The sequence below is a fragment of the Scylla paramamosain genome, chromosome 8 (assembly GCF_035594125.1).
Source record: "Scylla paramamosain isolate STU-SP2022 chromosome 8, ASM3559412v1, whole genome shotgun sequence".
Lineage (NCBI taxonomy): Eukaryota > Metazoa > Arthropoda > Malacostraca > Decapoda > Portunidae > Scylla > Scylla paramamosain.
In genome coordinates, this window is record NC_087158.1 from 5336610 (window position 1) to 5350088 (window position 13479).

At 39.1% G+C, this 13479-nt stretch overlaps 1 protein-coding gene across 5 annotated transcripts in view; it reads left to right on the forward strand.

The window, feature by feature from the left end:
• LOC135102740 (uncharacterized) overlaps positions 1-13479 on the forward strand; it is an 86088-nt gene that overhangs the window by 45150 nt on the left and 27459 nt on the right. For all 5 annotated transcript variants that reach the window (XM_064008253.1, XM_064008254.1, XM_064008256.1 and 2 more), the window contains exon 3: positions 4572-4662. In XM_064008253.1, coding sequence (XP_063864323.1) covers positions 4572-4662 — 91 coding nt within the window. The remainder of the gene's footprint in view (positions 1-4571; positions 4663-13479) is intronic.

The following is a 13479-nucleotide window of genomic DNA, read 5'->3' on the forward strand; positions in this document are numbered from 1 at the left end:
AAAAGTTGAGGAGGGGGGTGTCAAGACACTTAGGGTTGATACCAGAAGAGCTGTCCGACCTGGGGACATTTGTGGTCCCCTTCCCAGATGGGGACTCCGAGGCTGGTGTAGGAATCGCCATGATAATTTTGAATTTTGAGTGAAGGGTGTGTGTGTAATAGGTACTTGTAGTTATGTTTGAAGGAAGAGAGTTGTCTTTAGAGGACAGGCTGTGACTACCCCCCTTGTGTTGTGAGACACAAAGGGAAACATTCATTGAGGTCATAAATAAGTTTAATGATAAGTTCACAGCATCCCCTGATCCACTGGGAGTAATTATCATTTCAGAAGGTGCCTACTGCCTCCTAGCTTGAACACCCACTCTTCTTTATTTTCTTCCCATGCCCCCTCATCTGTCTCTCTTTCTCATCCATCTGTGGTACCAAGTCATTTCTGTGTATTTCTATATTGTTTACTAATTTGTACATTGTTATCAGGTCTCCTCTTTCTCTTCTCTCTTGTAGTGTTGGTAATTCCATCTCTTTAAGTCTTTCTTCATAGCTTAAGTCTTTCAATTCTTGTACCATCTTTGTCGCAATCCTCTGTATTCTTTCCAGTTTCCATATATCTTTTTTCTGTGTGGTGCCCAAACTACTGCTGCATATTCTAATTTAGGTCGTATCTTGCTTATTATAATATTTTCATGATTTCTATATCTAAATAGTTAAACACCACCATAATGTTTGTTTACAAGCTGTATGTAGAGCCAAATATTACATTTATGTGCTTTCAGGTGATAATGTGTGTGTGTGTGTGTGTGTGTGTGTCTGAGAGAGAGAGAGAGAGAGAGAGAGAGAGAGAGAGAGAGAGAGAGAGAGAGAGAGAGAGAGAGAGAGAGAGAGAGAGAGAGAGAAAGGATGTGCTTGTGTATGCATGTGTACACATGTGTATCTACTCGTATATGTGTGTGTGTGTGTGTGTGTGTGTGTGTGTGTGTGTGTGTGTGTGTGTGTGTGTGTGTGTGTGTGTGTGTGTGTGTGTGTTGCCAAATTGCAAGTTTTTTTAAAGTCAAATCATTGGATTATTTAAAAGATATTTCTGGCCTAAACTGAGATTTACCAAATTTGATGTCACCAAACTCCTTGTTGTACTGTAGTGATAAGGAAGTATTCATCTGGTATGTCAAAAACTCCAACCAACAGCTGACTTTTTAATTGAATGGTAATCTTGTCAGGAAAAGCACTAATTTCAGCTGTGATAAGTGGGTGTGATGATGCTGAAGGTATAGCTGATATTGAAGGTCTAGATGAAGCAGCAGCAATATCCAAAACTTATACTGGAGATGGAGATAAGGTGTGTGTTCATTGTGTTGGTGGTGGTACATGGGTGGGTGCTGGTTCCTCCTACTTCTCAGTGATGTGACTATTTTTCTGTTCTTCCTGGCATCCCATAAGTGTTTTAAAGTTTTGTGTTGTTTAGAAAAATTTCTTAGATTTCCCATTCTCATTAGCTTCAGCTTTAAAATAGTGTAGGAGGCAAGAGTCAGGCAGTGAAGTGATTGTACTGTCTTACTGCCTATCATGTAAACCTCCCCATTGGGGCAACCACCACTTCTCACTCAGAATTGCACCTGCCATATGTGTTTCTGCATAAGCTGAAAAAAAAGGAGAATAAAATCAGATAAACATTTACAAATTATGTTATTATATTACTCCAGTGACACCTCTAGATCCATCAAAGCAGGAGTACTTCTGGCATTATGCCTTTGACAAATGGGAAGACTCTGATTTCCCTTGAAATGAATGACTATTGCTTCCATGTCTGATTCATTGCTTTGTGATGAGCATACAGTAGAAGTGGTTGTGATTGTCATTGACATGGAGGCATGCATATCATACATTTTCTCTAATCCAAAAGTTCATAAATCTTGGTTCAGCTCAGCTTGCTTTTGTGCCTAGACTTATATCATGCCTTTTATATATATATATATATATATATATATATATATATATATATATATATATATATATATATATATATATATATATATATATATATATAAGTAAAAATGTCAAAAACCTGTCAGATCTATTTCTCATGATTTTTGTCTATTGTTCAAAGATATCTCCAACAATTTCCTTCACCTTTCCCTCCTTTATTTCATCAAGATGGCACCATTGTCATCTTCTGTGTCTCTAAAGCAGAACTCCTCTTTCAGACTATGCTAACATTCAACACTGGATGATTCTTCAGTTGTTATTTCCATGTTTATTGCTCTTCTGATTCTCAAGTATGAGGTGATATTGTTTGACAAGTTCTCAATGAGAAACAACAATTTCATTGAGTATTTATGTGAAATTTATGTAAATTACAATAGAGTTTACAGTTTACCTGACGACTTGTGCCAGGTTGTTAGGATGAAAAAATTGTATTCTTGCCTTGTTATTAACACTTTTTTCCTCCTTGCTCCTTTCACCAGGAAAGAGGAAAATGTGTTTTTGTCTGCTTTTATCAGAAGGTGATGAGGGAGAATAGTTTATCATGAGGTTAGGTAGTTCCTTTGAATGAGGAGTAGTACTTACATAAAATAACTTAACACAATAAATCTCTTATTTTTACGTAACCATAATATTATTATCAACTCTTTACCTGCAAACATAGACATCCAACCCTTCAGGAGGTAAACATATCACGCAGGGAAGCCACAGAACGCCTGACTTCTGATCTTTCTAAAATTTCTGATTGGGGCAGAGCAAACTTGGTATTGTTCAATGCCTCAAAAACTCAATTCCTCCATCTATCAACTCGACACAATCTTCCAGACAACTATCCCCTCTTCTTCAATGACACTCAACTGTCCCCCTCTTCTACACTGAACATCCTCGGTCTGTCCTTTACTTATAATCTGAACTGGAAACTTCACATCTCATCTCTAGCTAAAACAGCTTCTATGAAGTTAGGTGTTCTGAGACGTCTTCGCCAGTTTTTCTCACCCCCCCAGCTGCTAACTCTGTACAAGGGCCTTATCCGTCCATGTATGGAGTATGCTTCACATGTCTGGGGGGGTTCCACTCATACTGCTGTTCTAGACAGGGTGGAATCAAAAGCTTTTCGTCTCATCAACTCCTCTCCTCTAACTGACTGTCTTCAGCCCCTCTCTCACTGCTGCAATGTTGCATATCTAGCTGTTTTCTACCGCTATTTTCATGCCAACTGCTCTTCTGATCTTGCTAACTGCATGCCTCCCCTCCTCCCGCGGCCTCGCTGCACAAGACTTTCTTCTTTCTCTCACTCCTATTCTGTCCACCTTTCTAATGCAAGAGTTAACCAGTATTCTCAATCATTCATCCCTTTCTCTGGTAAACTCTGGAACTCCTTGCCTGCTTCTGTATTTCCACCTTCCTATGACTTGAATTCCTTCAAGAGGGAGGTTTCAAGACACTTATCCACCAATTTTTGACCACTGCTTTGACCCTTTTAAGGGACTGGCATTTCAGTGGGCATTTTTTTTTATTAGATTTTTGTTGCCCTTGGCCAGTATCCTTCCTACATAAAAAAAAAAAAAAAAAAAAAAAAAAAAAACATATCTTTAAAGTAATGCTAGTGTTATTTTTACTTAGCATTCAACTGAATACCCACTAAACCTAGCCACAGGGCAATGGTGCCAGCAGACAAGAGCTAGCAAATGTGGATGGCAGGTTTCAGAACTGCATATCGCTGCTTGTGTGTGGCACACCCAGAATTCCACAATGTTGGCAGGATTCCATTTATTCTTTTCTTGGCATTAAGTTTCTGGAGGTCAGTGTGTGGTTAGACTTTGATGCACTTTGCTGTTTGCATATCATTAATTGTACAGATATTATAAAAATTATTGTGTAAGAGACACTAGAAAATACTATTGTTAAGTTATTCCTCAAGAAATAACACATAGTTTCTCAGAACTACTATGCAGTAAAACAAGAGAACAAATGTTGGCAGGAGAGTGTCTCATATGCACTTTACCACAGAAAACAGTGAATACAAAAAAATTAACACAAATAGTTTATACTGGGACATGGCTACTTATTAGATATGATGGTGTTGAGGGCCTAGTAATGAAATGTGAATGTTTAGAGAGACACTATGAAGATTATTTTATCACTGCAAACCATAGGGGAAAAATCTGCAAAGGTGGAAGTCCATAAGTGGTGAAACTCTGAATACTTGTGAAACTGTGTATCCAGTTATAATTTACATATCTACATTTATACAGTCTTTAAATTTGTGTGCAGTGTTGGGAGATATCTTCTCATTTAGTTTATTCAAAAGAGTGTTCATACTTATGTCTGTGTGGATACACAGCCTGAATGAGTTGTGCACAATGGCGATGGATATGAAGATTATAGTGAGTGGATCATGTGTGAGACATATTCAGTTGGTTGCTTTGTGTCTTGCAGAAAAATGTTAAATTCATCAAAGGTGTAGATAACATTCCTCATTTATTTTGGAATCAGAAGTGCTGCTGAACCTTGTTGAATTAGTTATTGGTATGTATTGTCATTATAGCAAATTATAAGAAAGAAATTAATTTGAATTTATTAACATGATTACAGGGCCCAGCTTCTAAGGAAGAGGAAATCATAAAAACTTCAACAACAGAACTCCCTGAGGTTTTACCCACACCTGTTGCTGTGACACAAGAAGGTAATTATGATTTTTAAAAGTCATTGCACAAACAAATCATTTACCTTATTTAGTACTCCCCAGAAATAAGCATTAGAATTTTCAAAGCAAACTGACAAAATAAAAAAATATAGTAACCCTTTTACTTCTTTGTTTCATGATTACAGAAAGTTTCTGGAAAAATTTTTTCTCATCCCCTGTTACACTCTTAACTCATTGCATATAATGATGTCATGGCATGATCACCACTGGTATAGGGACACACTCAGTGATGCCATGGCTCATTCTCAAGATGTGTTGCATCATTTCTTGGTGTCACATTCATTTGCTCACATGGCATGCCAAGGAATTTCAGACTTTTTTTTTTTTTGCTTCCATAATGTCACCCATGTGTACACTTGGTAATAATTAACAGATTTTTTAGGCTTTTTTTTTTTTTTCATTTATCAACTTTTTCATCATCTCTTCATCCATGTAAGCAAATGCACTTTTCATCTTTCTCAGTAACTCATAGGTTTCCCCAACTATTTTGTTTACATGTGATAGTAGTTATTGTAATTCCCAAATCTTTTCTTCTTTGGTTTTCTTAATTTCCACTTCTCCCATGGTGTAGGAACTTGTCAGTCTTCTTTTGCTTTTTCCTAATTCCATCACTTTGCATTTCTTTGCATTGAATTCCATTTCCCATTTCTTACTCTATTTATATATCTTTAGATCTTTCTGTAATATTTCACAATCCATATTGTTTTCCACTCTTTCCAATAATTTTTCATCATCTGCAAACAGACTTATATAACTGTCAACCTCATCCATCATATTGTTGACATACACCAGAAACATTACGGGGGCTAAGACTGTCACCTGTGGTGTTTGACTTGTAACTCTACACCTTTCTGATTTTTCTCCCTTTATTACACTTCTCATTTTTCTATCCCTCAGGAAGTCTGTAATCCAATTCAGTGTGTTGCCTCGCAGACCTCCTATATTTTGAATTTTCCATAGCAGTCTTTCATGTGGAGGAGGCAGTAGACACCTGCCAAAACGATAATTATTCCTAGTGAGGTCTAAAACACTGTTCAGGGGGTGCTGTGAACTTATCATTAAACCCAGCTGTGACCTCTCTGAATGTTTCCCTTTGTGTCTCGCAACACAAGGGGGCAGTCACAGCCTGCCCTCTAAAGACAACTCTCTTCCTCCACACAAAACTACAAGCACTTAATAACACACACACCCTTCACTCAAAAATTTTAAAATCATCATGGTGACTCCTACACCAGCCTCGGAGTCCCCATCTGGGGAGGGGACCATAAATGTCCCCGGGTCGGACTGCCTTTCTGTCGATGACCCTAAGTGTCTTGACATCCTCCTTAACTTTTTCTTCATTAACTTCTGCAACATTTGTGGTCTAAGATCTAATTTTCAATCTGTAGAACACCACCTCTCCTCTTCTAAACCTCATCTTCTTTTCCTCACTGAAACTCAGGTGTCTGAGGCAACTGACGGTAGCCCCTTTTCTGTTCCCTCTTACTTTCTCTATCCTCATTTTTTTATCCAAAGCTGGATGTTGCGTTTATGTGCACAATGACTTAACCTGCTCTCGTGCCCACGCTCTTGAATCTTCTGAGTCTTCCACCATCTGGCTATGACTACAGAGTCACTCAAACTAAATTTATTTGTGCTGTATACCTTTCACCTAACTCCTCTGACTATAAAGAATTCTTTGACTACTTAACTTCCAAAGTGGAGCACATTCTGACCCTCTTCCCTTTTACAGAGATCTCCATTCTTGGAGACTTCAATGTTCACCACCAGCTTTGGCTTTCCTCTCCCTTCACTGACCATCCTGGTGAACTAGCCTTCAACTTTGCTATCCTCCACGACCTAGAGCAATTGCTGCAACACCTTACCCATATTCCTGAACATCTTGGAGATACGCCCAACATTCTTGACCTTTTCCTGATCTCTAATCCTTCTGCTTATGCTGTCACCCTTTCTTCTCCGTTGGGCTCCTCCGATCACAATCTCATATCTGTATCTTGTTCTATTGCTCCAATCCCTCCTCAGGATCCCCCTAAGTGAAGGTGCCTCTGGCATTTTGCCTCTGCTAGTTGGGGGGACCTGAGGAGGTATTTTGCTGATTTTCCTTGGAATGACTACTGCTTCCATGTCAGAGACCTGTCTTTGTGTGCTGAGCGCATAACAGAGGTGATAGTGCCTGGCATGGAGGCGTACATTCCTCACTCTTTTTCTCGTCCTAAACCTTCTAAACCTTGTTTTAACATTGCTTGTTCTCATGCTATACATGATAGAGAGGTGGCCCACAAAAGGTACTCAAGCCTTCCATCACCAGTATCTCTTGCACTCTATATTTCTGCCTGGAACCATGCCAAGTCTGCTCTCCAACTAGCCAAAAACTCCTTCATTAACAGAAAGTGTCAAAATCTTTCAAGATCTAACTCCCCTCATGACTTCTGGCATCTAGCCAGAAATAACTTCAATAACTTTGCTTCTTCTTTCCCTCCTTTATTTCAACCAGATGGCACCACTGCTATCACATCTATTTCTAAAGCTGAACTCTTCGCTCAAACCTTTGCTAAAAACTCTACCTTGGACGATTCTGGGCTTGTTCCTCCCTTTCCTCCACCCTCTGACTACTTCATGCTACCTATTAAAATTCTTCGCAATGATGTTTTCCATGCCCTTGCTGGCCTAAACGCTTGGAAGGCTTATGGACCTGATGGGGTCCTTCCTATTGTTCTCCGAAACTGTGCCTCCATGCTTGCACCTTGCCTAGTCAAATTCTTTCAGCTCTGTCTGTCAACATCTACCTTTCCTTCTTGCTGGAAGTTTGCCTACATTCAGCCTGTTCCTAAAAAGGGTGACCGTTCTAATCCCTCAAACTACTGTCCTATTGCTTTAATTTCCTGCCTATCTAAAGTTTTTGAATCTATCCTCAACAGGAAGATTCTTAAAACATCTATCACTTCACAACCTTGTGAAGTGCCAGTATGGGTTCCATCAAGGCTGCTCTACTGGTGATCTTCTGGCTTTCCTTACTGAGTCTTTGTCATCCTCTTTTAGAGATTTTGGTGAAACTTTTGCTGTTGCCTTGGACATATCAAAAGCTTTTGATAGAGTCTGGCACAAAGCTTTGATTTCCAAACTACCCTCTACGGCTTCTATCCTTTTCTCTGTAACTTCATCTCAAGTTTCCTTTCTGACCGTTCTATTGCTGCTGTGGTAGACAGTCACTTTTCTTCTCCTAAATCTATTAACAGTGGTGTTCTTCAGGGTTTTGTCCTGTCATCCACTCTCTTCTTATTATTCATTAATGATCTAAACCAAACTTCTTGTCCTATCCACTCCTACGCTGATGATACCACCCTGCACTTTTCCACGTCTTTTCATAGACATCCAACCCTTCAGGAGGTAAACATTTCACGCAGGGAAGCCACAGAACGCTTGACTTCTGATCTTTCTAAAATTTCTGATTGGGGCAGAGCAAACTTGGTATTGTTCAATGCCTCAAAAACTCAATTCCTCAATCTATCAACTTGACACAACCTTCCAGACAACTATCCCCTCTTCTTCAATGACACCTAACTGTCCCCCTCTTCTATACTGAACATCCTCAGTCTGTCCTTTACTTATAATCTGAACTTGAAAATTCTAGCTAAAACAGCTTCTATGAAGTTAGGCGTTCTGAGATGTTTCCGCCAGTTTTTCTCACCCCCCTTAGCTGCTAACTCTGTACAAGGGCCTTATCCGTCCATGTATGGAGTATGCTTCACATGTCTGGGGTGGTTCCACTCATACTGCTCTTCTAGACAGGGTGGAATCAAAAGCTTTTTGTCTCATTAACTCCTCTCCTCTAACTGACTGTCTTCAGCCTCTCTCTCACCACTGCCATGTTGCGCCTTTAGCTGTCTTCTACCGCTATTTTCATGCTAACTGCTCTTCTGATCTTGCTAACTGCATGCTTCCCCTCCTTCCGTAGCCTCGCTGCAGAAGAGTTTCTTTTTTCTCTCACCCCTATTCTGTTCACCTCTCTAATGCAAGAGTTAACCAGTATTCTCAATCATTCATCCCTTTCTCTGGTAAACTCTGGAACTCCCTGCCTGCTTCTGTATTTCCACCTTCCTGTGACTTGAATTCCTTCAAGAGGGAGGTTTCAAGACACTTATTCATCAATTTTTGACTACTGCTTTGACCCTTTTATGGGACTGGCATCTCAGTGGGCATTTTTTTTAATTGGATTTTTGTTGCCCTTGGCCAGCCAATGTCCCTCCTACATGAAAAAAAAAAGTTTTTTTTTTTTAGGTCTAAATAAGCAGTCTGCCCAACCCTCTCTCTCTTGAGTTATATCAATTGCTTTACTATAAAAGCTCACTAAATTCATGACACAAGATCTTCCACTTCTGAAACCAAATTGTCTGTCAGTCAATGTATGTGTTTCTTCTAAATATTCCATCCATTTGTTTTTAACTATTCTTTCCGCTATTTTTGCCACCATACTTGTTAGGGACACTGGTCTGTAATTCAGTGGATCTTCTTCATTACCTCCTTTAAAAATGGGCACAATATTGGCTCTCTTCCAGTCTAGAGGGATTTTTCCATCCTTAAAAGAACATACTATGGTATTGTGTATACTTCCTGCCAGTTGTTCACAACATTCCTTAAGTATCCAGTTGGACACTCCATCTGGTCCTTGAGCCTTACTTACATCCAATTCTTTCATAATCTTAATTCCACTTATGTCCAACTGTATCTTTCTCATCACATTGTCTCTGTGCCATGCTCTTTCTCCTTTAAATTTATTTTCTTTGGTGAATGCTGACTGGAAGCACTTGTTCATTAATTCCGCTTGTAACCATGTATCTTCATGTGTAACATCATCTTTCGTTAATTTATCTATTGTTTGCATGTTTTTCATCTTCCCATTCACATATCTGAAGAATAACTTTGGCTCATCTTTGCATTTGTTAACTATATCTTTCTCATAATTCTTCTCTTCTTCTCTTAGGATTCTGATATATTTGTTTCTTACCTTCTTGAATTCTTCCCATTTCTCACTTCCTCCTTTTTTTTCTCCATCTCTTCCATGCTGCTTCAAGTTTCAAGTTTTCAAGTTTTTATTTAGAAAAAGGGGGGTGTTACAAGAAGGGGCAGTGTGTGTACCAAGACTGGTACACAGGGAAGAAAAAGTGAGGAGAAATAGAAGTACAGTGGGAGAAAAAAAGTTGCCGGGCAGTCCAGCTTGCTACTGTAAAGTAATGAGTGTCACAGGGCAGTACAAGAGCGATTTGTAGGGTGGAAACCGGAGTCCCCGGAGGAAAACCACCCGCACTGCTGTGAGATAGAATAGAGTGGGGGAGGGTTACATATAATATTTACATAACATTTACAAGTACGTTGCAATGACATAAAATATTTACAGAACATGAGTTCTTGGTGGAAACCTGAGTTAGCAGGTGAGTCGTAAAGGGCAACTAGAAGACACACATAAAGTAGATTGTTTGGAGAAGGCGGTGCAAGAAGAGGATGGTAAGAGAGATGCACTAGCTTAAGAGAGGTGAAGTTAGGGGGACGAAGGTAGAAGGGAGGAAACATCGAGAGGAGGAAAAAAGAATGCAGAGGGACACAGTAGAACCGTTAAGGAGTACATAATGCTTAAGAAGAAATAAGACACGAGGGAGCAAAAATTGTCACAATAGCTTGTACAAAATAAACATGAGAGTCAAATGCAGAGGGACACAGTAGAAACGTTAAGGAGTACATAATGCTTAAGAAGAAATAAGACACGAGGGAGCAAAAATTGTCACAATATCACGTACAAAATAAACATGAGAGTCACAGAACACGCGTGGATGTTCACTGTGCACTGTAACGATACACTCGATTATTTCGGGAGTCCTGCGACGGGGGAGAAGGTGGTGGGCAGGTGTCTTGGGCGCGGGTCGATGTCGGAGGTTCTAGGAGTCGCTGTCGGTGGTTCGGGGGGGAGTTCAAAGGGGAGGCCTTCGGCGACGCCTGCGGCGCCGTCAGCCCCAGCCAACCCCTCAGCTGTGCGTTTCTTTTTCTTTTCTTGCTGTTATACATCTTGTATTAAACCAGTCTTTTTTCTTTTTCACTTCTTTTATTTTGATCTTCGGTACATATCTACTGACCCCTTCATTATAAATTTCCATGAATGTATCCCACTTTTCCTGCATATTACTTGCTGTGAACAATTGCTTCCATTTAGCCTCTGCAAAATATTCCCTCAGTCTGATAAAATCTGCTTTCCTGTAATTATATCTCCCATTCTTGTAAATTTCATTCATATTTTCTATTGGACCACTGCCTATACTGAATTCAATTAACAGATGGTCATTTTTACCTAGTGGGCACTGATAATTTATTCCTTCAGTAATATCCATTTCCTTTGTAAACAACAAGTCTAGCCTTGATGCCTCTTTATTACCCCCAAATCTTGTATTTTCTCCAATCCATAGGATCATAGTATTTGTCATTATTAAATTTAGAAGCCTATATCCCCATGACTCTTCTCCTCCATCTGTGGTCCACTCTTCCCAGCATACCTCCTTGCAATTAAAGTCACCCATAAGTGTTATATTATTACTCTCTGCCAGTATTCTCTCCAAACAGTTACTAATATCTCTTAACAATAATTTATAATCCTCTTTTGTTCATGCATTCGTCTTTGGGGGTACATAAGCCACTGCAAAATCTCTTCTTCCTTCTCCCTTCCTTTTTGTTTTAATTCTAATTACTTCCACCATTCCTTCTCCCTTTTCAACATCTTCCGCTGTTATACTCTTCTTTGTAAGTAACATGACTCCTTCCTCTTATTATTTCTGTTTTATCCGCACATTATAATTCCTGTTACCAGTTCTTATATTTTCTGTTGTCTCATTTAGTTTAACTTCAGTAATACCCATGATGTTGGGCTGCTTTATCTTAATATAATTATTCAGTTCTCACAATGTTGATATTAAACCATTTATATTTGTATATGCCACTGTCCACTTTATATTTTTCTATACGTTATTTACATTTTCTATTCTTCTTTTGTCAGATACCACTTCCTGAGCCTCTCATCTTTTACCTCCCAATAGAACTTTTTTTTCTCTTCCTCCCTTCTGTTCTCATTTTTTGCTTTTGCTTCTTTTATTAGATCGTTTACCTTGAATATCTCGTCATTCATGTCCCTCTTTATCCAAACTTTCCTGTATTGCTCTATCTTGTCCAGTTTCCATGCATACAATATCACCTCCATGGCTGTTGTTTGTGCCCTAAATTTTACTTTCAGTGGTTGCTCTTCTCCTTCTGTATACTTCCCCAGTCTATGTATTTCCTCAATTTCACTTATCCAGTTCTCACCTCTCTGTATATTTCTTATAACGTCCTCTGCTACCTTTTTTTTGTTCTTTTTTTCTTGTATTTCACTGGCTCTGTTTCCTCTTTTAATCTATATATAACAAATACATTTCTTTTTGTCCACTGTGTCCCTTACCATCTATTCCTTCTGTTTGATCACTTTCACAATTTCCTTACTTAAATCTGTCTTTTCCTTCTTTTGTGCTTCTATGATTACCGTAAAGTTAACTTTTCTTCCTCTTTTCCTTCCTCCAGATATGATGTTCACTTTCATCCCTATCACTTAATTTTTCTGTTTTTTTTAACAATATCATTGTTTTCCTTCAATTTTGTTTTTAGATTGGCGCATAGTGATTTAAATTCTTTGTTTTCCTCTTCCAGGTCATGTTTTTTTTTATTTTATTTTTTTTCACTCTTTCAGTGAGGTCACCGATCATCCCCTCCATTAAAACCACTTTTCTTCCTTGCATTTTTCCATGTAGTTCATTGTCTTCCTCAAATTCTGAGAATGGTGATCCCGTTGGCAACATTCCACTCCCACCTATGGCGTCCGCCTTGCTGGAGCTTTTATTAATTTTATTACATCTATTATTACTTAAATTTTCCCTTGTTTTTTTATTTCTGCAGACAGAACAGCTTTACTTGAGCACAGCTCCTACCTGAGAACACATTCTAGGCTCCGAGTGGTGGCCATGGTCAAGCAAAATCTTTCTGTGTGTGTGTGTGTGTGTGTGTGTGTGTGTGTGTGTGTATTTATCTGTGATCTAACCATTTTGAACTGAGCGATTAGGCGTTGTTCTTTCCAGGTATTCCCCAACCTGCAGTGCTGCCAAACCTTGTACTGGGCCAATTATCAGATCAGAGCCTATGTGTCACTGATAACCTCACTCCCTGCACACTACTCTCTCCTCTCTCTCTCTCTCTCTCTCTCTCTCTCTCTCTCTCTCTCTCTCTCTCTCTCTCTCTCTCTCTCTCTCTCTCTCTCTCTCTCTCTCTCTCTCTCTCTCTCTCTCTCTCTCTCTCTCTCTCTCTCTCTCTCTCTCTCTCTCTCTCTCTCTCTCTCTCTCTCTCTCTCTCTCTCTCTCTCTCTCTCTCTCTCTCTCTCTCTCTCTCCTTATACAATCTACACTTCATGCAAATTTATTTCTATCAGAGATCTATACTTGCCTATGAATTATTAGAATTTGAGAAAAAATCTGCCCCTCCCCTTTTTCTCTCTCTTTCCTTTGTGAATTTCGTTTAAATGTGATAGGTTTCCTTTTAGATATATTTCCCTTAAACTATGATGTTATATTTTTATTATTTAGTTACGACTTTTTTCCACAACACCATTGAGGTAAAAGTCAAGGCACGTTGGTGACTTTTATTGTTCGGGCAACAGCCCTTGAGGGGTTAAGTAATGACCCCCCTATTATCCTTTTCTTCCAAAAAAATACTTATTTACTGAGTAAGTAAGCT